This window comes from Nomascus leucogenys, chromosome 20 (assembly GCF_006542625.1).
Source record: "Nomascus leucogenys isolate Asia chromosome 20, Asia_NLE_v1, whole genome shotgun sequence".
Lineage (NCBI taxonomy): Eukaryota > Metazoa > Chordata > Mammalia > Primates > Hylobatidae > Nomascus > Nomascus leucogenys.
Window position 1 is genome coordinate 37987493 of NC_044400.1, and position 26157 is coordinate 38013649.

The window sequence follows — 26157 nt, forward strand, 5'->3', positions numbered from 1 at the left end:
GTGTGTTTATCATTTATTTGTGGTAAGAACCTTTAAAAGCCTCTCTTCTAGTTATTTTATGAAAGGATCTATACAATTCCAAACATTTTGTTTTAGATATTAGCCATAAATTATGAATTATTCCAAAAAGAGAGTAATGGATGACTTGTGCCTAAAGCAGTGCTTAATATACTTTTCTTTGAACATAAATGTTTATCTCTTCAGTATAAGAGTTCAAATATTGAACAAGTATTTAAGAATATATACCTCTGGAGAAGAGCTCATTTTTGAGTCTGTTCCACACATACGTAGATACAGGTCAACACGAAAGTTAATGGTTCACTCTTTAGTTCTCTGGCAGTATACCAAGAAATTTGGATATTTATTTAAGAATTACTTAAATAGTGGTCCTGAACTTCTTTAGTTTATAGTCCTCTTGAGAATAATGAAAACAGTGGAATCCCTCTCCAAAAAAAAGACAATGTATGCACATACACAAACTTTACATGCAGTTTCAGGAATTTTCTACTCCCTTCAACCTACCATGGACTTTATATTATCTTGTTTTAGAAACTACTAATACACCACTTCCAGTTTAAAGCAATTTATATGGTAAAATTTCAAAGTTATTGAAATGTGTAATAATCAATTTTTTCCTCTCCATATAGACTACTTTGCTCTATTGCCCTAGCTCGATAGATTTACAAACATTAGCAGAATGGAACTCTTCTCCTATTAGCCACCAGTTTGATGTGATTAGTCCATCACACATATGGATATTTGCACATGTGACCCAAGGCCAAGACCCGTGGATTATAAGTCTCTCCAGTTTTTTAAAGCAAGAAAATCTTCCTAAACACTGCTCTACAGCTGTGAGCTATGCTTGGATGTTTGCATACACAAGACTTCAGTTGTTGTCCCCTCAGGTCGATATAAAGTAAGTTATTTTCCTAGTGTAAATTTAAAAATGTATAGACTATCAGCTTTCATATGTATTTATTTGAAAAATACAAAAGTATTACAGATTGGAAGGCCCATAAATAATATGTGATAATGCATTGGTGTCTTAAGGAGGGAGAAGAATGTTGTCATGGACGTAGTCTCATAACTTCTTCATCCTTTTCATGTAATACAGTCTCACCAAATTTTAACTATTAATTTACTTAATAACACTGTACTTGGTACATAGTTGTGTCCATCGAATCTGTGTTAAGGGAAAAAATTAGGAAAGAATCTAAGGATGAGTATGAATGTAGATACAGAAGTTTGTAGATAAAGGGTGAGAAGCAGAGCGAAACTCAGCTCAGTGGCCTTACTTTTCCTGATGACAGTATAAGGAAGGCCACCTTCTGGTGGGGAGTGGTAATAACACACTGAGTAGAAGATTTGAGGATGTTGGTAAAGATTTGAAGTAACTGATGATGAAATGGAGAGTTGACCAAGGTCATTATAAATTTCAGTTAGGTTTTTTTTTTTGCTCTTAAATACAGAAGAGAATTTTTGAATCTGGGTTTGGGTTCCTGATTTCTCCTTACAGAGTACACCATTGATCACATTCGATGGAATGAGTCCTCTCAGCATATAACTTGCCCATGCCAACCCAGCATCTGGGTTGACCTATCACTTGAGGCCTACATTAAAGGCTCTTCAAACCTGACTTCACTCTGTACCTTTTTTCTTACTTTCTATCAATACTTTCAATGTTGGAACCAAATTATCCCCTCAGAGTTCATTAAGTGTGGTTGATAGTTTCCATTTTGTGACCTTTGGTTCACATGAGTGTAGGATACCTTTTCTTTTTAATTTTTGCATATCCATGTCTAATATAGTTCAAATTCAATCTTATTTTTGAAAATCTCTTAAACCTCCTACCCAGAGTAGTCCTTCTTACTTTTGGATATGAATATATATATATGTATATATTTGGTATTTCTACATATACATGCTAATTGTATATATATGTTCTCAGGTATTATGTATTGGATTTCTTTTTTGTTTTGTGTTTTGTTTTTCTTGTTTTTTTTTTTTAAAGAGGCAGGGTCTCGCTCTGTCACTTAGGCTGGAATGCAGAGGTGCAATCATAGCTCATTGCAATCTTGAACTTCTGGGCTCAAGCAGTCCTCCCACTTCAGCCTCCCAAAGTTCTGGTATTACAGCTGTGAGCCACCACACCTGGTCTGGATGTTACTTTTTAAATAAAGATTGACATTTGCCACCTTGTATACCATTTATGACCTTAAGTAGCCTTACCTAATTACCATATTTTAAATTATAACCCCATATCCTACCAGCATTCTTTATCTCCCCTTTTTGCTCTATTTTTCTTCATCAAGCTTAGCACCATCTGACATTGTTTTATTTATTTCTTTATTGTACGTCTCCCATGGCCCGCATGAGGGCAGTGATTTTTTTGACAGTTTTTTTTAACTGATATGTTACCAGCGCTTAGATCATTTTCTAACATACTAGGACATTGTTCTGTGATACTCTCGCTGAATTAACGAAGTGGTGTGTTTGCATTACTTACCTTAACATATTACAAAACTTGTTGAAGGCAAGGATTATATATTTGTATTTTTCCTCTCGTTTTGCTCTCAGTTCTTAATTCTAACATAATTTCGGTATTTGGAAAGATTTATGGAATTGTTTCAAAATATTTTATTGATGTAATCTTTCAAGACAGAAATTTGGCAGAAGCCTTGAAAATATGTATCTTCTTTGACTCTGTGACTTCATTTTCAAGAATTACCTAAGAAAATAATTAACCATATATTCAAATGTATAGTATTGTGTATAATAGGGAAAAATTCCTATTAGCTAAAATGTCCAACAACAAAACTTTGGTTATATAAAATATGATACTTTATATTGATATAGCATACAGTTAATCAAAATAATGTCACAGAAGTATATTAATTTACATAGGTGAAAAATACATAAGTCTAAAAAGTAGATACAAAATAAAATAAACATTTAATTTGTATAAATTAAAAGAGATGTATTCATGCACTTATGGTTCATGCATATGAATTAAAGATATATAGAATATGCAGTGTTTATTTTCATGTGGGATTAAAGGTGATTTTGATTTTATTTTCTGTCTACATTGAGTATGCATAGTAAGTTATAAAATATGGCCCAATAAAATATTAACTTTTATCACAGAAATAATAATGTTAAAATGATCTGGTAACATTTTAATTTTTAATCCAGTACTTTGTTCATTGATATCAGTCCACAAAAACAGTACTAGTAATAAAAACCTTATGCTAACCATCTCTCTAATTAGCATTAGGCCAGGCATGGTGGCTCACCCCTGTAATCCCAGCACTTTGGAAGGCCGAGACAGGTAGATCATCTGAGCTCAGGAGTTAGAGACCATCCTGGGCAACATGTCGAAACCTCATCTCTACCAAAAATACAAAACATTTGTTGGGCATGATGGCACACACCTGTAGTCCTAGCTACTCTGGAGGCTGAGAGGGAGGATCACTTGAGCCTGAGAGGTGGAGGTTGCAGTGAGCCAAGATTGTGCCACTTGCACTCCGGCCTGGGTGACAGAGTGACACTCTGTCTAAAAAAAAAAAAAAAGAAAGAAATTTAGCATTAGTTAAAATAAACTTTTAAAAACGTGTTGCGTTATTCATATCTGCCTATTTTTCTTTTTTTTTCCTTAGTAGCCCCATCAATGCTAAGAAAGTAAATACCACCACAAGCAGTGACTCATACATCGGCCTGTGGCGAAACTATCTGATCCTTTGCTGCAGTGCAGCAACATCGTCATCTTCCACATCTGCAGGTTCTGTGAGATGTTCTCCTCCTGAGACGCTGGCGTCTACCCCAGATAGCGGCTATAGCATTGATTCTAAAGTAAGTTTCTCAGATCCACTGTCGGATGTATGAAATCTGAATGGCCCCATAAAATTAAGATTTTAAAATTTCTCTTTATGGACAATAAAGTAACTCAGTTGAAAGTGTATTACTTACTTGCAAAAAGGAAAATACCTCAAGAAAGCCCATCATTGTTTTTATGGATTCCTAGTTGGAATCAATAATATGTACATAGGTTTCCATTGGAAAGAAAGACCCATGCTCATTCAGTTTATCATACTCAATATTTTTAAAGAAATTGTCATACCTGTTTTCCCATATTCCAGTTTTTATAGTTCTCACACTTCTCAGAACCCAAAAGGAATCATTTAAATAATTAAATGCCTTTCTAGAATTTCCTTAAATCATGTAGTGATCTAAAGGGTACTTGATAAGAACAGTGGTTTAGTTTTCATGAAAATGACAAAAGTTAAGACCAGTGTGTATGACTTTAACACTGATGACTATTTTAGAAGTCATTTTGTTTTCTTCATGTTCATGGATCCAAAGGTACAGAGTATCTGATGAAGGGAGTCAGCCTATTATATGATCATGAGTGTCTGTAAGAAATTAGGAGCCCCAAGTTCTGTTAATGAACTTGCATTAAGCCATTGGACAAGTTATTTAACCTTTTAAGTTATGTACACCACAGGTGAAATTTGAGGTATCATTCATAGTAAAGTTTCACCTGTCCATTTATCCTTGACCTAAGACTCCTGAAATCTCAGATTATCTAATTGGACATAGTATCATTAGTGGCTGTTATAAATACAATATTTTTTTTCCAGATTATTGGCATCCCATCCCCTTCATCCTTGTTTAAGCACATAGTTCCAATGATGCGCTCTGAGAGCATGGAAATCACAGAATCCCTTGTTCTAGGTCTTGGCAGGACCAACCCAGGAGCTTTTAGGTAACTATGTTCATACATCTTTTTCTATGTCCTAAAAGAATAAATGTGCTACTTAGAAGGTGTGGTAGGGTCCTTAGAAGGTGTGGTAGGGTCAAGCAGAGTGCTTATTGGGATGGTCACATACCAGGCCTGACTTTCACCAATTAACTAGCCATGTAATATTTAACATGGATTAACATTAAAATCCAAACATTAACATTTATTGGAAGTTTTATTTCCTCATTTTGATTGAGCAGATTAAAACTTACCTGTATGTTCTAGAAATAATGAAATGCCATATAAATATTTAATATTTTCCTACTGTATTTATTTATGTAGTCATTCTTTTAATGTGTAATCTTGGTCTAGTAGTTAAAACTCCAGTTTTCCCCCTTCTTATCCAAGAGAATTAGGGTATCTTTCAAAAAGTATTTACATAGATGTTTGATATCATTTGTGATTTTTTTTATATTAATGAAGCAAATTCTTCAGTTTTGCCTGAAGTTCTGCCTTGTTGTCTCTTGGGCACAGAATTTATTCTTTTGAGAATTTCCTCGATTAATATGAGAATGGTATCTGATGTTTTGTCTCCAAGATAACCTGTACAACCACGGAATAGGTTAATACTCTGGTTTCGCTTCAGATTGTATAAATCTTTTGCCTTTTGCTACAGATTTCCATAGAGAGGAACATTTAAATAAAAATAAGTAAAAAAGAATAGGTTAATAAATTGTTAATATATCTATAGGTATGGGATAGCATTTCTTATATATGAAGTTTTGGAAAAAGATTTTATGACAGATCAAGACACTTCTGCTAATTGAAAAAAATAGGATGTAAAAGTGATCTCAACTTAAAATAATTAAATTCTCATAATTAGAAACAATTCAGAGGCACTTTTAAAGGTCAGCAGTTTTTGATACATAATTAAATTGTGGATGATTTTTTTCTTCTTGTGTTTTTTCAGATTTTCCCAATCTTAAAATAAGCACATTTTCAATTTAAAATCAAAATATAAATAAAGAGAAATTTATCATTTTTACTAAGTTCATACCCTTTGACCCATTAATTTAATTTGTAAAATTAATCCTAAGGAGATAGAAATGAAAACAGTGAAAAATGTACAAAGTTGTTCACAGAGGCAATATTTTTAGTAAGAGAAAATTAGATAAAATAAAATGATTCATTAATAAATGAAAATGTCTAGGAAAATTATGGTACCCCACCCTATGTTCGAATATCATGAACTAATTATTGGCATATAAAATTAACTATGTTAGCATAAGAAAAGAAAAATAGGCTGGGCGCGGTGGCTCACACCTGTAATCCCAGCACTTTGGGAGGCTGAGGCAGGCAAATTGCCTGAGGTCGGGAGTTTGAGACCAGCCTGACCAACATGGAGAAACCCCATTTCTACTAAAAATACAAAAAATTAGCCAGGCATAGTGGTGCATGCCTGTAATCCCAGCTACTCAGGAGGCTGAGGCAGGAGAATCACTTGAATCTGGGAGGCCTAAGTTGCAGTGAGCCGAGATCACACCATTGCACTCCAGCCTGGACAACAAGAGCAAAACTCCATCTCAAAAAATAAAAAAGGATACCATTTTATATAAAACAGTTTCAACTAAGTAAAACGTATGTGGATTGCAAACTGATTGAATAAAAATGTTGGTAGTATTCCCTCTATAAATTAAAATAAGGGGCCTATACCATTTTTTTTCTGGTTTCCAAATAGTCTATAATATAATGTGTTATTTTATAAACAAAATAAAACAATAGACATTGTGTTTAAAACAGTAGGATTTGAATTAACACTTGTCAGTTTACATCATGTTTTTACATATTTACATGTGTCAGATTATATCTGTGTAGCTATTAATAGAATATGTACCATTTTTCTTCCAGGGAACTAATAGAGGAATTACATCCCATAATTAAAGAAGCACTCGAAAGAAGGCCAGAGGTGAGCTGTGTTCTGCAGCCTTGTATTAGTGAACATTCATTTTTCTGCCATATTTACATGTTATATCAAAAGTTAGAAATTAAGAAGACGATCTAGTGTATTCTTCTTTTTAAGATGCAGACACTTCCCCTCCCCCCAGAAGATCTTATGCAGAAACCCATTATGTAAAATGGATGAAAAATTGCTTTAACTTAAGTGAGGGCAGAAAATAGGGTCTAGATTGGAGTTGGCAAACTTTTTCTGCAAAGGACCGGATGGTAAATATTTTCGGCTTTACAGGCCATACTGTCTCTACCCAGCCCTGCCTTTGTAGCATGAAAGCGTTCGTAGACTACATAAAAAAAGGAGTGTGGCTGTTTGCCAGTAAAACAGTAAAAAATTTGCAGCGACAGGTAGCAGTGGGCCAGATTTGGCCCATGGGCTGTAGTTTCACAAGACTGAGGCTAGATTCCCAAATCTACAGGTTCTGAGCAACTTTCAGAAACTATAGGTCCAGTGGGACAGATGGTTATGAAAACCTTAATTCTAACAATTTATTACGCACTCAAATAAAATCATAGAGAAGGGATTCTAAGAACTACGGGGAAGAAAGCCTGGGACTCTGGTTGCAGAATAAGGAAGGCATTATAGATGAAGTGCTGATATTTGAGATGAATTTTGAAGCACGTTCCCCAGTGGACAAACAAGGGAAAGGTATTCTAGGCAAAGAACAGCATTTGCAAACTTTACAAAGAATTTTGAAATTGCAAATTTTTCTGTATAATTATATTATGGGGGAAGTGATTGAATATTAGGCTGGATAGCAAGATGAGAAATATCTCATGAAAAACTACTAGCTTTAGCATTAACCAGTAGACCAGTAGTTCCTATGCCTGTGGCATCTGAGAATTACCTGGGGAGCTTGCTAAAAATTTTAGACTCCTGGGCCTATTGAATGAGAATCCCTGGAATAGGGTCCACAAGTCTGTTTTTGTAAAGCATCTTAGATGAGTCTGCTGTAGAACATTGTTTGGGAATCAGTGCTGTTAATGTTGGGGATGCCCTGAGGAATTTAAGCAGGAGAGGGAGATGGTGATAATCCCTGCAGTTTAGGGACTTTGAAACATCATCTGCAATTCCTCACTCTCCTTTAATTCAGCACTGTAGGGTCATGATAGTATTCCTATTTTGTCACTGATTTGATTTTTGTTTCAGAATGATCAGTTTGCTTACAGTGCTGGATGACTTGTTAGAGAAACGTGAGATTGAAACAAAACAAAATAGCAGTATTCTTCTGAATTTCAGAAGGAATGCTATTAAACACATGCAGTGATGTGCCTTGAATGTGAGTTATAGTTGGAGAGCTTTAGACTCACACTGTTTCTGTGAAGACAAAATGAAAACAGGCCAACCAAACTGCAAAAACCAGTTGCAGAAATCTTCAAAGACTGATAAGAAATCATCCTGTTTCAGATGAATTGCTGTCAACTTTAGAAAGAGCCGAGAGAAAAGTAGATGTAATTGATTAGTCATTAGTAAATTATCATGCAGCTGGAAGGCAGAAAAATTGGGTCATGGACAAGAAAGTGAAAGACTAGTAAATTAATTGCTCTGTAATATGAAAATTACATCACAAATGAAATAATGAGCTATAGTAGAAGGTGATATAGGTGATCGGTATCTCTTACATGACTTTCTGCTAGAAACAGAATCAAGTTGAAATGTTACAGCTATTATTCTAGGCATTATTCTAGTTCTTTGGACCTAGTAATACAAACATACTTATTTATATCATAATGAGTAAAGGAGTTTTTCTTGTATTTGCTTATATTTTTTGTGCCAAAATTAATTGTTATGTAGAAAACTGCCATGAGCAAAATCTTAAGTCCTTTTAAGGATTGTTTTCCCTATACTTCTGTCGTATTTTTGGGAGGATATTAGGGATTCCTTATTATTCCATGATAACAGTTTACTCATTGCTTCAATTCCAAAGCTGTCTGATTAGCAAATAACCTAAAAATGTAGTATTTTAGTTCCCCTGACACACAGGGGTTGTCACTATGTAAGATGTCATGTGACTTTATTTGACTCATTCATTTCAAACTGTTCACCCATACCTCTTTGAGGCAGCAGCTACCAGAGTACCCACAGTCTACAATGTACAAGCAAAATAACTTCAGTGAGCCCAGAACCTCTCTCTGAGACAGTCACATCATTCTTTCCAAGTTACACCAGCAAGATTTTAATTAATATGTTTGTATCTTTGGAACAGAATATGAAACGGCGCAGGCGTCGAGACATTTTACGAGTACAACTGGTACGAATATTTGAACTGCTGGCAGATGCTGGTGTCATTAGTCACAGGTCAGTATTGGATTCAGATTGTTAAAACATTGGAATGATCCTAGAGAACGTAATCTCTTTTCACTCATGAAATGTATAAAAACAGAAAAGCACCACTGCAACAAGAAAACCTGTATGTATCACTATGAAAATTATTTAACAAATAAATATGCATTCGATACACTGACCAATAGCTAAAAATGTATTGAAAAATCTACCACCAGAATTGGATTGCTTCTGGCAAAAAATGGATATGATGTTCCTATGATTTTGATATTTGCTGGAACCTAGTTATCTTGGCAAGTGGACAGTGGTAGCTTTTTCTTCACAGGTTTTCCTGTTTCTTACCTCATTTTAAAGATGTTTTTCTTCTAAGCTTGAAAAAATAATATATTCACAGGCTAAACATTGTAAGGCTTACAAATTTATTCGAATGAACTTGTTATCTATCCTGCCAGGAAAAATTATGAGATCTACAACTATAATTCATAACTGTTTTCCACCATTCAAAGATGAAACCATGAAACCTGGAGATACTGCCGCAGTAAAGGCATCTTCACACTAAGCCCAGCCCCTTGAGGAAAATTCCATCAGCTGAATGTTGAAAAGTAACTATTTCCTTAGGAGGATAATGGTGTTACCTGACCATTGAAGGAGAGAAATAATAGATCTGACCATATCCAAAAAAGGTCACTGAAAAGATATCTTAAGGAAAAAAAAATGGACCAGATGCAGTGGCTCACGCCTGTAATCCCAGCATTTTGGGAGGCTGAGATGGGTGGATCACTTGAGCCCAGGGGTTGGAGACCAGCTTAGGCAACATAGCAAAATCCCGTCTCTATAAAAAATGCAAACAATCAGCCAGGAATAGTGGCAGACACCAGTAGTCCCAGCTACCTGGAAGGCTGAGGTGGAAGGATCACCTGAGCCCAGGACATTGAGGTTGCAGTGAGCCTTGACCATGCCACTGCACTGCAGCCTGGGAAAAGAGCGAGACTCTGTCTTGAAACAAAAAGGAAAAAAAGAAGTATTAATAATCCAACAAGTATAGTAACTATGATAACTGCACAGCATTATTCCTTTAGCATTTCTCCCAATTATTTATTTTACCTAACACCTTTCATATATAGCATTGAATGCTTTTGACAAATACTTTCAAAATAGATTTTTAATCAGAGTATTTAAACCATTGATTTACTTTTCTTTCCTAATAAAAAGCAAATAAAAAAAAGAAATATTGGCCGGTGCAGTGGCTCACACCCGTAATCCCAGCACTTTGGGAGGCCGAGGAGGGTGGATCACCTGAGGTCAGGAGTTCAAGACTATCCTGGCCAACATGGCGAAACCCCGTCTCTACCAAAATTACAAAAATTAGCTGGGCATGGTGATGCGTGCCTGTAGTCTCAGCTACTCAGGAGGCTGAGGCAGGAGAACCGCTCGAACCCAGGAGGTGGAGGTTGCTGTGAGCCAAGATAGTGCCATTGCACTCCAGCCTGGGTGGGAAGAGCGAAACTCCGTCTCAAAAAAGAAATACTATTCTCTTTTCTTTCCTCCACAAAAAATAAGAGTTAAAGTTAGGAAAAGTAAAATTGAAACTTGCGGGCTTGATGCAAAAAATTAACAACCTGGTACACATCTGAATCTTTTTTGGTTGCTTTAATTGTAGCATTAGTAGAACAATCTTTGAATGGTTCTATTTTGGGGACCGCAAAATATTTCTCTATTTAAAATTACCAAAAACTATATGACTATTAAGCAATATTGATTTTTGAACCCAGTTGTGTATTTTGTTTTGAAGTATTTTTAAAAGAGTTATTAACAGAAAGTTATTGCTATTCTGGATTTTTAAATTTCCATGGCTAAGGAAAAAAATGAATGCTGAATGCCAAGAAGACAGGGAGCTTTGTTTTGTTCACCTAGTGGATTTCATGTGCCTGACACATAGGAGATAATGAATATTTGTTAGATTATTGAAGATTTTATTCTGGTACAGGTTGTAGTCCACTAAATCAGTTTCCTATCCACTAATAGGTCATAATCCAGAGCTTGAAAAACACTCATTTAAAGAATAAAGGAAAAAATTTGAAAAACACCTGAGAAACACTTATTTAAGGAATAAAGGTCATATATTGATTCATTCAATACGTATTTATTGTTGTAGACTGATATAGTTAATATACTGTAGTATCATTGCAACTCTTAACTCTTGTTTTCATGGGTTTAGGGTATTTATTCTGAAGTTACTCATAACTAGTTAAAAAAAATTACCTTTAAAATAATATGTATTAGAAGTACTTTTCAAACATAATAAGAAAAAGCTGACCTAAATAAATGCATATGTAATAGCTAATCATTTATATAGCACTTATTGTTTACTACGCCTTTTCATATATAGCAGTTCATTTACATCCTTACTAAAACACTGAGGTAGATACTGGATATATGCTTAATGATTGGTGAAACAAGACAGGAATCCAGGACTTCTGACTCTAACCAAATACTCCCCTATCAGTCAGTCAGTGGTTTCCAGGCACAGACATAGATCCCTTGCCTCAAAGAAAACCTCATTGCAGATACATCTTTCTTCCTTGAGACAGGCTCTTGCTCTGTCACCAAGGCAGGAATGCAGTGACTAGATCACAGGTCTCTCAGGCTCAAACAATCCTCCCACTTTAGCCTCCCGAGTAGCTGGGACTACAGGCGTGCACCACCATGCCTGGCAAATTTTTGTATTTTTTGTAGAGACAGGGTTTCACCATGTTGCACAGGCTGGTGTCAATCTCTTGGACTCAGTGATCCACCCACCTTGGCTTCCCAAAGTGCTGGCATTATAGGTGTGAGCCACCAGGCCCAGCGCGTTGCAGATATTCTTAAAGGCAATTTCATAGGTATAGAAAGAGGTTTAAAACACAGTACTCTACCCTATTCTTACCAGAATTCTCTTAGATTTTTGCATCCCTGATAATACCTATCCCAGAATCTTACTGAGAATAAGTGACTAATAGATATTTGATTATGCTGAAGGCACAATGTGAATAGACATGGCAGCTGTGAATAAATAGAACTAGTCTTTTCTCCTTCTACTTTTCTAAACTGATCCTCCCCATTTCATATGCCTCCTGTCTCTTTATTTAGAAATCTGTGTGTTTCACAGAGAGGAAACAACATTTAGCACTGAGTTGATTTAAGTTAGATATGGAGTTGAATAATATAAATTGCAGTAGCAGTTCCTAGATTAAGAAGCACCATCTATTTTCATATTAAAGTAAGCAAAATCATATTCATTTAATTTTCATATATTAAGTTGTATGCTGCCATGAGCATGCAAAATTAACACATATTACTCTGATTTTGAGTATTAAGAATTTTTTATTTAAATTATAAAGTCGCATTTGCTTCATCTTTTGTTTTCTTCAATATTTTCAGTGCAAGTGGTGGCCTTGATAATGAAACACATTTTCTCAACAACACTTTATTGGAGTATGTAGATTTAACTAGACAACTCCTGGAAGCAGAAAATGAAAAAGACTCTGACACACTGAAGGATATACGATGCCATTTTAGTGCCTTAGTGGCGAATATTATTCAGAATGTTCCAGGTATTATTTTCAGTTTCTTAAAGCATTATTGAGTATTAAGTATTTTTTCTTTCCTTGAGGTTTAATAATCTAAGTTGATAAAGTAACGTATGAACACACTGGAAAAATATGTCAGCATAACCTGGATGGCTGGACTTTGTTTTCCCTTTGAATTATTGCCACTGATTTGAAATAAAAAAGCAACCCAGCATAGAATTTCAATAATAATCAGGATACTGACACAAAAACCTGGAGAAATCAATAGAATAAACTCTTTAGACAGCCTTGTTTTAGATGCAATAAGCAGAGTGCAGTGTTTCAAATGATAATTGAGAATAAAATTAAGAAGATACTTTTGAATAATGGGAAAAGAGTATAGGCCATAAATACAAAATGTAAGAAGGATACTGTGTTACTGATTTACCAGATATGTTCCAATTACTGAGTAGGTTTTATATTGACAGATACTGGTTTAGATACCAGGAAGATTAATATACACAATTACATTTTTAAAAGTTAAATTCTTTACAACTGTAAGAAGTAATGTGACTAGCCTTTGGCATACAGTATAAATGTTTCTTTTCTCTTTGAAAAATTAAAGTCACATTGTTACTTTGAATAGTATATACAGACAGTGGATGCCTAAAGAACATGGGTTGTATTTTACAACAGAGTCATTAAGCACTTAATTACATATGCCAATTTCAACTGTAGGAGCCTTGTTTTCATCTTTGAAAGGAAAATGACACTGTCAAAGGAAAAGAGCATATTTTTTTCAAAATTTTCTGATCTGAAGCTCACTAATATAAAGATGTGGTTTAGTCTATTATTAAACACTTTTTTACAACTTCCACATTGGTTTATTGTGATACTGCTGAGTTTCTTCAAGAAGGATCGATATAGAGAAATTATATAGCAGAATTTCAAAACGGGGGAAAGAAATCCTTGGAGATCATTTAAACCAGTGGTTTTCAAACTTTGCTGTTTCTCAAAGCCCTGATGTTCTCTGGTGCCATCAGCAGAAAACAGCAGAGTGTGTTTGGACACTAGGCCTCAACTCCGTTTTTATCTGTTTTATATATTGAGATTACATGTAAGCTTCCTTTAGCAGGAAAAGGCAGCTTTCCTGCTAAAAAAAAAAAAAAAAAAAAAAAAAATACAAAGTTTGAAAACACATATCTCATCCAAAGCCCTTACTTACCAGTGAACCAAGATACAGAGGTGCGTCTGTGTTAAAATCTTGGCCAATCTCACCATATAGCCAGTGATAGCCCAGGGAGAAATGGACTCCTGGCACCACCTCTGTGCCAGCCTTCATGTGCCATTGAGCCTGCCATGGAATTTGTGCTTGCAGAGATGCTCTATGTCATGTAATGCTGGCACAGAGTGACACAGACTGCAACTTTGTTTCTGTGATTTGCATATATATAAATGATCCCTGCTACTGTGGAGTTTTTTGATAGTTTAAAATGAAAACTTTTGCTTTCTTTTTTACACTATTACACATTCAATAACATGTTGGTACAAAAGTTAAAACAGAAAGAAATGGAAATAAATGTTTTCTATCTTTTTTATTCGCAGTGCACCAGAGAAGAAGTATTTTTCCTCAACAGAGCCTTCGTCACAGTCTATTTATGCTGTTCAGTCACTGGGCAGGTCCTTTTAGCATCATGTTTACGCCCTTGGACAGATATAGTGATAGAAATATGCAAATTAATAGACATCAATACTGTGCATTAAAGGTATTTACTTAGAAACCTGATTTCTTTTTTCTTAAGAGCTGAGTTAAATATGTTTATGTCTCTCAGTCACTAGTATTAAAAAGAGGATCTGAGAGTATTAGAATATGTTTTTCTGCCGTATTCAAAAGTTATACCATGAGTTATATTTAAATACATAAAATTCAATGAAAAACAGTCCAGAATCTACTCAAATTTGATCACCATTATCTTAAAGAACTTAGGATTACTTGAAAGAAATGCCTTTTTTCCCCTCACTTAATTACTTTTTCTTGGTCTTTTTATCTTCCCTTCCAGTACTGTTCAAACTCCATGTCTAATTTGGTGTATCATATTTACTTACTCATAATAAATTTCTCAGTTTTAAAGAATAATTTGTAAAGAAAAAGATTAAAGTATTGTGACTAGATAAGTATTTTGCCTCTTCTCATTAAGCAACCAACATTTAACCTCTTAAATTTGTTAAATGTAATTCTAATATTATTATTTGAAGGCTATGTCTGCTGTACTATGTTGTGGCCCTGTTGCAGATAATGTAGGACTTTCATCAGATGGCTATTTGTACAAATGGTTGGATAACATTTTGGATTCTCTGGACAAAAAGGTAATTATGACAATTTCCTTAAAGGTTCATAATAAAGTTGTCATTGTATTATTTGCCGTCAATGTATGTTGCACTAAAAACAAGTCTTTTTAAAAAATAAGATAGGTCAGGATCATATGCACAAAGCATATGATATAAAGTTAAATAGGATCTCATAATGTAAAAACGTTCCGATTCTTACGTATCGTTAATTTGAATAATTTTCATTTCCCTTTTAATATTATAGGATTAATACAGTGGTGTGTGTCTCTCAACAGGGTTCTAAGTCAATAAATAAAATACTAGCATAGAACATATTGAGCTGCATGGGAAAAATATGTTATTTGCTATGTTTCATTTCACTTTTTTTAACCACTTTCCATTTAATCATTCTTCCTTGCCCTCCACACTCTGCCTTCCTTACTTTCATATTGTACATATACAGACTTCACAATTTAAAATAGGACTTACATTTTTTTCCCCTCAGAACAATTTTTCCATTGGGTTATCAAAAACAAGAATAAAAGCTTGATAAAAATAATTGGAGAGGTTAATTACTCATTTTTCTGAAAGCACTTAATCACTATTCATATTCATTAACTGCCTTCAGGGCTCTGTTGGAAGACAGAATCATACTAGAGAGGCTCGTGTAAAAAGCGAGAGGCCAAATTCAATTCATCTGTGTGGTTTTTTCTGCGGCTGAATAAAATGAGAGAGAGGTGAACAAAAGGAGATGGAATTTTTCTATTAATTACAATGAATATATGCACTATATTACTTTAGTAAGAACTGTAGGGAAATAGACAAAAAATATATAACGTTCTCTCTCTTGGGCAATTTCGCAACCTTTACCTAGGTTCACCAGCTGGGCTGTGAAGCAATTACGTTGTTACTGGAGCTGAACCCTGATCAGAGCAACCTAATGTACTGGGCTGTGGACCGCTGCTACACGGGCTCCGGGAGGGTGGCAGCCGGCTGCTTTAAAGCCATTGCTAATGTTTTCCAGAACAGGTACTTTAGATACAGGTTTTTGTTTTGTTTTGTTCTGTTTTGTTTTCTTAAAGAAAAGTTTTTCTTTTGAATTCAAAAATAAGAAGACACCAGTTTAGTTGTCCTTCAGTATCTGTGGGGGATTGGTTCCAGGACCCCTCTCAGATCTGAAAATCCATGGATGTTCTAGCCTTCTATATAAAATGCTGTAGTATTTGTATTTACTCTATGCACATCCTCCCATATACTTCTTTTTTTTTTTTTAAGACATGGTCTCGCTGTCACCCAGGCTGGAGTGCAGTGGCATGATCATAGTTCACTGTAACCTCAAACTCCTAGGCTCAAGTGATCCTCCCACCTCAACCTCCCGAGTAGCCAAGACTGTAGGCTCCCACTACCATGCCTGGCTAATTTTTAAATTCTTTGTAGAGACAAGGTCTCACTATGTATGTTGCCCAGGATGGTCTTGAACTCCTGGCCTCTCACCTGGGCTTCCCAAAGTGCTGGGATTTCAGGCATGACCCGCCGCACTTGGCCTTTCCCACATATTTTTGATCCACAGAGGGTTGACTGTATTTTCTTTTCTTAAGCTCAAATGCAGCTGTGTCTAACCCCTTGAATATGAGGACTTTTTTGCTTAACTGTGGTGGTGGATATTACAAAAATTATGCATGGATTTTTTTTTTTTTTAGTTCATCAGCTGTTTTTAGTGTATTTTATGTGTGGCACAAGACAATTCTTCTTCCAATGTGGCCCAGGGAAGCCAAAAGGTTGAACACCTGTGCTCTGATGGAATTTAACCAAAATAAGAACAATTACCACCATGCATCTGTTGTTGTACCTATTGCCTTGAAAAAACCAAGGCCCCTCATAGGCTTAGAAGATAGGTGCCTATAAGCCTAGCCCTTTGCATATCATATTTATTAAATGGTGCAAAAGCCTCTAAACATTGTTTTACTTAATATGTAAAATTTATTCCTAGGGATTATCAGTGTGACACAGTGATGCTTCTAAATCTGATACTGTTTAAAGCAGCTGATTCTTCTAGAAGTATCTATGAAGTTGCTATGCAACTTTTACAGGTTTGTAAACTTGAATTTAAACATTTTTTTACTCAGGATTTAATGAAGCCCAATAACTTAGTCTTGCTATTAAAGCATACTGATAATAGTATTTAGCTTTATTTATAGTAAAGAAGTTATGGTATCAAGGCCTAATTATTATTAGAAATATAAGACAAAGATAATATAGATATTTAAATTTATAAATAATGCAAACTATTCCTAAGTGTATTGTAGAAGGATTATTTATGATCGTGTGTGTGTATGTGTATGAAGGTACTTATAAATATGTGTCCATGTAAGTAAGTATTTCTGTTCAGCAGATGAGAACAATGTGTGTCCAAATTTTTTTGGAGAGCCATGTGGAAAATAATTAGCTCTTTTTATCATATTCTCATGTAAATTTTCTTTATTAGGTTGACGAGAAATAACTTAGAAAGTTAACTTACCAAACACGGATATATTATTAGTATACAATACTTAACTAATTCGTAATAGGGCAAGATTCTTCCATCTTAACCAAGGGCTAAGAATAGGATTCAAGTAGATGCTTTTTCCAAAGGCTCTGAAGTGGTTCTGATGCCAGTAGATCCATCTTAGGAACTATACCCTAATGCCTTTGTTAATTAAGAGGAAAGTTCAGCAGTACAGCTCTTTTAAATAGTGTAATGTCAAAAGGTTCTCCTTGAAGGGCTTTTTTTTCACTTATACATATATTGTACTACCATATTTTTGTGCGAGAAAAGTGGTGAATCTTTTTCAAGTAATTGTATATTAAGTTACTGGAGTTATTTTCAGACTGTGTTACTAACCTGGATCATTGGCATTAAATACAGGAATGTAAATTCTTTTAGTGAGAAAGGGTTTTTGTTTGTTTTGTTTCATTTTGTTTTTGAGATAGGGTCTCACTCTGTCACCCAGGCTAGAGTACAGTGGCACAGTCATGGCTCACTGCAGCCTCTACTTCCTGAGCTCAAGTGATCCTCCAACCTCAGCCTCCTGAGTAGCTGGGACCACAGGCACACACCACCACATCTGGCTAATTTTTTAATGTTTTTGTAGAGATGAAGTCCTGCTGTGTTGACCAGGCTAGTCTCGAACTCCTGGCCTCAAGTGATCCTCCCACCTCTGCCTTCCAAAGTGTTGAGATTACAGGCATAAGCCAGTCCACTCAGCTGGGGAGAAGAGTTTTTTTAAAAATTATAAAATTATAGTTAAACTTTAGAGAACCCATACAATCTTAACCTAAGTTGATGGAATCACATTCCTATAGATTCTGGAACCGAAGATGTTTCGCTATGCTCACAAATTGGAGGTTCAGAGAACAGATGGAGTACTCAGCCAGCTGTCTCCTCTACCACATCTCTATTCTGTTTCATATTATCAGTTGTCCGAGGAACTAGCAAGGGCGTATCCTGAGCTAACTCTCGCCATATTCTCAGGTATGATCAATGAACTGGTTAGTAGTTTCTCTTTGTCAATCATTTCTTCAAAAACAATTTTTAGAAAATCATAAATTTATTAAATCACAGGTTAAATCAAAACCAGACATGTCTTTACATAGGAAATATTTTTTCTTCAATAAAACTCTTAATTCTGATGTCACAATATTTAGGTTTTTCTATCAACGGCGTCCTTATAGGGTTTTATACCTGATCTTGCCTTCGCTCCCTACTCCATCAAAAAGAAAAAAATACAAGAGGGAGGACTTTTCATATGTGACATAAAAGTATTTCTTAGTAGACATAGAACTTCTTGAATACATTGTATTTTGTGTATTGGCATATGTTTAATAATAAAAATAGGCAGGGATAAAGTTATAGGCAGTTTTCCGTGAGTGAAACCCCTAACCATAGGAGCAAGTGGTACAGTGCCTCGAGCAAAACTCTTTCTAGTCTCCCACATGTTGTTCGTCGCCTACATCAAGATCTTGTTCCAGTCTAAGTACTGGCCATGCAACAACACTAGGATCTGGGAGATTGCAGAGTTCTGCTGTGGGTCCTTTCTTTCATTTGGGCTCAAGAGATAGTGGACTTAGCTGGCTTGGGATCTTTGCACAGCACCCTATTTTAGCAATAGAAATAGTTTATTTCCCATCCCTAATTGACCTGAGCGGGAGAAAAAAGCAACAACAACAACTTAAATTCTCATAACATTTAGTTCTTGAAAGCAGTTGACCTGTTTGGTTTGCCCGGGTAGTTGGTAGCAATGCCCCTTCCTTTTTCCCAACCCCCACATCCCTGACAGCCCTTCCAAGATGCGTATGAGTGGTCATCAACACAAAATAGTGGCCACCGTGAACACAGATTTTGTGGCTGCTGAGCTGCTGCTAGAGGCTTTTGCACAGAAAGCAGAGGAGTCCAGCTGGGTCTCAGAGATCATGTAACTGTTCAGAACGTCATATCATCGCCTGGGATGTCTGCTGGTACAGGTGTTGACCGTGCCCACACCTCCACCACCTTGTCATTCTTCCTTCAGTTCTCTCTTCAGACACTCTTGTCCTTAGCATCAGCTAATTTTAACTCCTTTGCTTAAGACAGTTCATTCTAAACCAAAACATAGCCTCTCAACCTGACAAATTCCATAGCTAACCTACATTTTCACTTTCACTGTTTCTAAGGCAAGACAAACACAATATTCATTCAGAATTTTACTGCACAGATACAGATATCAACATAAACTTTGCCACTTCAAAATTTGAGGGCCCTGATCGCTTCTTTCTCCAGATTCAATGCGGTGGTCTTTAAATGTTGTCAGCTCTGAGGCCTCTTGCTCCTCACATCCTTTCCCTCCTTCACACCTGCTCCTAACCCCTTCCTCACCCCTGTGCCTTGCCTCGAGTATATACTCACTATTCCATATTCTCAGTCCTCCTGCATGCCTTAGATCTTCACAGATGGCCTTCGCACTCCACTAGTGTCAATTTCCTTTCTGTAGCCTCACCAGGTACCTTCCAAGTGCTCAGTCTAGTCACTGGCTAATAGTCTTCAGTCTGTTTGCTACTTTCCACAGCAATTGGTGTTAGCCATCTTATATTTCTTTAAGCTCTGACCTCGCTTAATTTCCAAAAAACTTAATATTTCCTGCTTTTTCTTTTACCCTTGAATATTCCTTTTCTGTCTCTCGGTAGATTCTTGCCTTCCGTCCCTTTTTTTCTTTTTTTTATTTTTGAGACAGAGTCTCTCTCTCTCCCTCTCCCCGCTCCCCCACTCTCCCTCTCCCTCTCTCCCTCTCTCCATCCCTCCCTCCCTCCCTCTTCCTCTCTCCCTCCCTTCCCCCCACAAAGCCATCATCATCCTCCCTCAACCTCCCCAGTAGCTGGGACTGCAGCTGAGCACCACACCTGGCTTTTTTTTTTTTTGGAGAGAGGGGATCTGGCTGTTACCCAGTCTGGTCTCCAACTCCTGGCCCAAGGGATCCTCCCACCCCAGCCTCTGAAAATACTAGGATTACAGGCGTGAGCCACCACACCCAGCCCCATATCTTAAGTGTTAGTGTTACTAGGGTATCATCTCGGGCCCCCACCTCCTATCATCTCATCTCCCTCCAAGAAGTCAAACCACCACCATGACCCCTACACCCACAGACAGAGTCTTCCTTCCATAGTCAGGATCTCTTCATTCAACTACTTTCTGAGCTCCATGTCTTTTATTTTATACCAGAAGTAATAAAATTGATGTCTTGGTAGAATCTCTGTAGAAGGTTAAAGTTGAGCATAATTGCATGCCAGGACTGAGCGCTTCATTGGCATTATACTGGTTTTGCACAATCACTTCATGAGGCAGCTAGTTTTGTTACTTTCTTTTTACAGAATAAGAAAGCAAGGATCAGAGGTTGATAAGTTAGCCCTAGGTCAGGCTATCTATATGTGGTAGATCTGTGGGATTCAAACCCAGGGTTGTGCAATTCCAGAGCCAAGTTCTAAAACACTTCTCTTAATGAGTAAGTAAGTACAGGGTCTGGCATGGAAAGAGAGGAGCAAAGGAGAAAGAAGATTCTTGTTTATAGTGATTTATGGAAACTAAACAATGTATAAAAGGCTCATGGGCTTTGGAATTGTCCTTGTGGTTTGAATCTTGGCCATTTGGTAATTGTTCAGCAAATTACTCTGACTCCGCCCACCTCACAGGTTTGTCATGAGCATTAAAGGATCTGAATGTAAAAGTAACAGGCACATCATAGGCATCTCCCCTATATAGAACCAAAATTTGTGAGGTTCTTAATGGGTCAATTTAAAGTTAATCTGTGTATAACGATGTTCTTTTATCTTTTGATTACATGTTTTTGTTCATTGGGATAAAAAAGCATAAAATTTGCCATCTTAATCATTTTCAAGTATACAGTTCAGTTCCAGAATTGTTTAGTGTATTCACATTGTTGTGAAGTAGACCTCTAGAACTTTTTCATCCTGTAGAACTGAAAGTCTATACCCACTAAACAACAATCCTCCTTTTCCCTCTGCCCCCAAGCTCTGGTAATCAGAATTCTACTTTGTATTTCTATGGATTTGACTGCTTTAGGTACTCCGTATATGTGGAATCATACAGTATTTTTGTTTGTGACTAGCTTATTTCAGGTAACATAATGTCATCAGCTTCAGCCCTGTTGTGGCATATGACAGGATTTCTTTCCTTTTTTACCTTTTTTAAGAGTGCATAATATTCCACTATATGTATATACATTTGGTTTATTCATTCATCTGTCAATGGACATTTAGGTTGCTTCCACCTACCTCTTGGCTATTGTGAATTGTGCTGTTATGAACATGGATGTACAAATATTTGTTTGAGTTTCTGCTTTCAATTCTTTTGAATGTATACTCAGAAGTGGGGTTGCTGGATCATATGATAGTTCTATTTTTATTTTTTTGAGGAACCATCATACTGTTTCCCAGAAAGTATGCACCATTTTACAATGCCACCAACAGTGCACAAACATTTATTTTAACTGCCAAAAGTATTTTGTATAAAATGTATGTGATTTATGTTAGCTGTTAATTTTATGATGTCATTGAGGTGAAATTCACTAAAAGGAAAAACAATACTTGTAATTGTTAAGTGTAATGAGTAAAATGAATAAAATCTGGCTTCTGAAATCTGTTGGAATTAATTACGGGTCAGAGGAAGCCGAAATTACATCAGTTATCTTTGACTTGTTTTCAATTTCAGAGATAAGCCAGAGAATCCAGACAGCTCACCCTGCTGGGCGGCAGGTGATGCTGCACTACCTGCTACCATGGATGAACAACATCGAGCTGGTGGACTTAAAACCTCTCCCCACAGCAAGGCGACATGATGAAGATGAAGATGATTCCTTAAAAGACCGAGAACTTATGGTGACTAGTAGGCGCTGGTTACGGGGAGAAGGATGGGGATCTCCACAAGCCACTGCAATGGTTTTGAACAATCTGATGTATATGACAGCAAAGGTAAAATGAGTTTTGTATGTAAAATTGCTGCACAGAATTATTGAGTGAGTAGATGTGGTTAGAAACAGGTGAAGAGGTTCTGTAATCCTGTGATAACCAAACAAATTTCTTTCTTTAAAAAAGACTAATTAGATATGAATTTTTTTTTACTAAAACCATATATGATTAATGATATTTATGTTTAGATTTGTTGAAAGAAATTATTGTTCCTGTAAAGTGTGGAAACGATTAAAGCTATCTGTACAAAACGTTTTTTAATATTTCATGGTATGACAAGTTTGGTTTTTATAATAGGCAGTCATGACTGAAGTGTCTTTTGTGCATATTGCATCTAGTATGGCGATGAACTGGCCTGGTCGGAGGTGGAGAATGTGTGGACCACACTTGCAGATGGCTGGCCCAAAAACCTGAAAATAATTTTGCACTTTTTGATCAGCATTTGTGGGGTGAATAGCGAACCAAGCCTCTTGCCTTACGTATGTATTCAAGTTCATTTAACTTTAAAATATATATATATATATATATATATTTACTAGTATCTTATGATGTCAGAGTATGGGCAGCAGTTGCCCAGGAGAGGCAAGGCAAGGGCCAGGATGAAGACAGTCAGGAAATAGCACATGGATTTTTCACTGATTCAGTCAGCAAATGTTATCTGTCATTATGGCAGGCCAGGTGCTCTTCTGGGCATTACAATCTGATGGGTAATACAGAATTTATTTGTTGAAGCTACATCTGATATATTTAATGAATAAATCTGTAAGCTAATAAAGTATAATGTGCTAAAGGCTATAAAAAAAATTGCAGAGTTCTGAGAGTAAAAAACCTAGGAACCACAGCTGTCTGGAAGGATTCAAGATGACACTTGAGAGAAAGTGATATTGAAGCTGAAACCACACATTGGGGATGTTTCTAATTTCTGCTAGGCAGAGCTGGCATTTAGATATGAGAACAGGATGGTGAGTGAGAGCTCAGTGCCTGTAGGATTGTCCTTCAGGCTGCTGGAAGCAAGGGAAAGCACGGTAAGAGATATGAAACGAAGAAGATAACATCTTTGCCTTCCAGGGGAGAAAGGAACATCCAGCTCTGCCCAAGTCAAGAGGACACATTTGATATGAAACTATCAAACCTGAGGGTTAAATGGACACACATGCACACATGTCTTTGTAGATGCAGATACAGATATCTGTCCCATGGCAGCATCCCCCAAAAGTGTGGTCCACGGAAGACTAGTCCTACAGAATGTTATCTAAAAGTTCTTACAGGCCAGGCACAGTGGCTCATGCCTATAATCCCAGCACTTTGGGAGGCCGAGGCGGGCGGATCACCTGAGGTCAGGAGTCCGAGGCCAGCCTGGCCAACATGGTAAAACCCCATCTCTACTAAAAATCCAAAAATTAGCCGGGTGTGGTGGCGCATGCCTGTAATCCCAGCTACTCAGGAGGCTGAGGCAGGATAATTGCTTGAGCCCAGGAGGCAGAGGATGCAGTGAGCCAAGATTGCGCCACTGCACCCCAGCCTCGGCAGCAGAGCGAGACTCCATCTCAAAAATAAAATAAAAATAAATAAAATTCTACAGATTATATTTTAAACAAACCGCTTGATAGCTTTGCTTTACTCAGCATTCCGCAAGTTCACTTGGTCACTGAAAGCATCATTGCCAAGGTGTAACCACAGGCGTAGTGCCTTTGAGAAGTGCTTAGAGAACTGTAGGTGTATGGTACAAGACAACGTTACCCCACGTTACCTTTCTGACTGTCTCCTATATTCTCTCTGGTGCTCCCACCCTTCAGCTGCGCTGGCCCCCTTTGCTTCCAGCTCTCTCACCAGGCGTTCCCTCCTCGGGGCCCTCACACTCACTTGCCTTCTCTTCCCCAGTTAGCCACGTTACTCACTCCTCACCTCTTTCAGGTCCTCTTTCAGGTCCTCTTTCAGGTCCTCCTTCAGGTGGCGGTGCCCACTGGGACTTCTGCTGCCCATCCTGTCTAAAACTGCAAATGCACCACCTCCACATGCACACTCCATTTCCTTTCCCTTCTTCATTGATCTTTCTGGCACTTAATCATCACCAAACACATGATATATTTTACCTATTTACCTCATTAATTTTGCATCAACCAGTAGATTGTAAGCCCCTTAAGAATGGTAGTTATTGTCTGTTTGATTCACCGCTAAATTTCCATTTAGTAGTGCCTGGCACATAGAAGGTGCCCATTAATTGGATGAATGAATGGGGGAGTTAGAGCCGGAACTAGAAAAAGCATGGGATTATACTTTTAAGAGGCCAAATGAAAATTTGGGAAATAGCCATTTTCCAGGAATTTAAAAGGAGCCGTTTTTTAAATGTCAATAATAATTTATTGGTTATTATTTTTTAAGCACTTATTATGGGTGCTTATTATAGGCATGGTAAAAGCACTTCATCCACATTATTTATTTCTCAGAATCTATGAGTTTGGTAGATCACTGCAGTTTTACCAAGGAAAAAGCAAGGCAGAGAGAACGGTAATTTCCTCAAGGTCTCACTCTGTCCCTTAATAGATCTGGAATTCCAACCCAGATCTGATTGTGAAGTCAGTAAAAGCTTCATGGAGAAAGGAGTAAAGTTAAGATGCGGGATGGGGCTTGAAGACTTGATAGGATTAGGGTTGGGAGTGTCAACTCGGAGATCCACAGTCAGGCAGAAGGAACCCACAGAGGCAGGAATGCACACAGCATGCTCAGGGGAGATCGAATCTGAAAATAGAGAGAATTAGCAAGTAGTGCACACTGGTTGGAGTAAAGAGCCATACATAGAAGGTTATCACTGGGTAACCATGATAAGGGTTTTGGCCTAGTGCTGTGACTCACGCCTGTATCCCAGCACTTTGGGAGGCCAAGGCAGGAGGATCACCTGAGGTCAGGAGTTCGAGACCAGCCTGGCCAACATGATGAAACTCCATCTCTACTAAAACTACGAAAATTAGCTGGATGTGGCGGCAGGCACCTATAATCCCAGCTACTCAGAGGCTGAGGCAGGGAGAATTGCTTGAACCGGGGAGACAGAGGTGGCAGTGAGCCACAATGGTGCCACTGCACTCTAGCCTGGGCAACAGAGCGAGACTCTGTCTCAAAGAAAAAAAAAAAAGGAATTTGGTTGGGATATAATAAATCATGTTTTAAGATTCATCCAGGGGTCATATAAAGCAGGGCTTTTCATATGTCTGTAAAAATATGAATCATTCTGATTCTGGAGGTGGGGTGGGCCTGAGATTCTCTATTTCTAGCAAACTCCAGATGATGATGCCTGTCTTGCTAGGATCACATTTTGAGTAGTAAGGATTAAAGTAGGGAGAAAAAGAGATAGGCTGATCAGTTATGAAGTTATTTCAGTAATACGCATTACTAAATAGATACGTATGTACTACTAAAAAGTTTTTCTACTTACTTATACTGTGTTACTAGCCATTTTTAAAGTGCATTATAAACCTTAACTCATTTAATCTTCCTAACAGCTATATGAAGTAGGTGCTATTACTACCCCCAATTTTTTTTTTTTTTTTTTTTTTTTTGAGACGGAGTCTCGCTCTGTCACCCAGGGTGGAGTGCAGTGGCGCGATCTCGGCTCACTGCAAGCTCCGCCTCCCGAGTTCATGCCATTCTCCTGCCTCAGCCTCTCCGAGTAGCTGGGACTGCAGGCGTCCGCCACCACGCCCGGCTAATTTTTTTTTTGTATTTTTAATAGAGGCGGGGTTTCACCGTGGTCTCGATCT

General features: G+C 37.1%; 1 protein-coding gene across 2 annotated transcripts in view; it reads left to right on the plus strand.

Moving 5' to 3' along the window:
* Positions 1-26157, plus strand: part of FRYL (FRY like transcription coactivator) — a 285938-nt gene that overhangs the window by 202723 nt on the left and 57058 nt on the right. For both annotated transcript variants that reach the window (XM_030800907.1, XM_030800906.1), the window contains 13 exons: positions 648-916; positions 3657-3849; positions 4638-4762; positions 6647-6704; positions 8956-9047; positions 12453-12625; positions 14186-14346; positions 14837-14947; positions 15783-15937; positions 16899-16998; positions 18251-18419; positions 22146-22405; positions 22741-22881. In XM_030800907.1, coding sequence (XP_030656767.1) covers positions 648-916; positions 3657-3849; positions 4638-4762; positions 6647-6704; positions 8956-9047; positions 12453-12625; positions 14186-14346; positions 14837-14947; positions 15783-15937; positions 16899-16998; positions 18251-18419; positions 22146-22405; positions 22741-22881 — 2007 coding nt within the window. The remainder of the gene's footprint in view (positions 1-647; positions 917-3656; positions 3850-4637; positions 4763-6646; positions 6705-8955; positions 9048-12452; positions 12626-14185; positions 14347-14836; positions 14948-15782; positions 15938-16898; positions 16999-18250; positions 18420-22145; positions 22406-22740; positions 22882-26157) is intronic.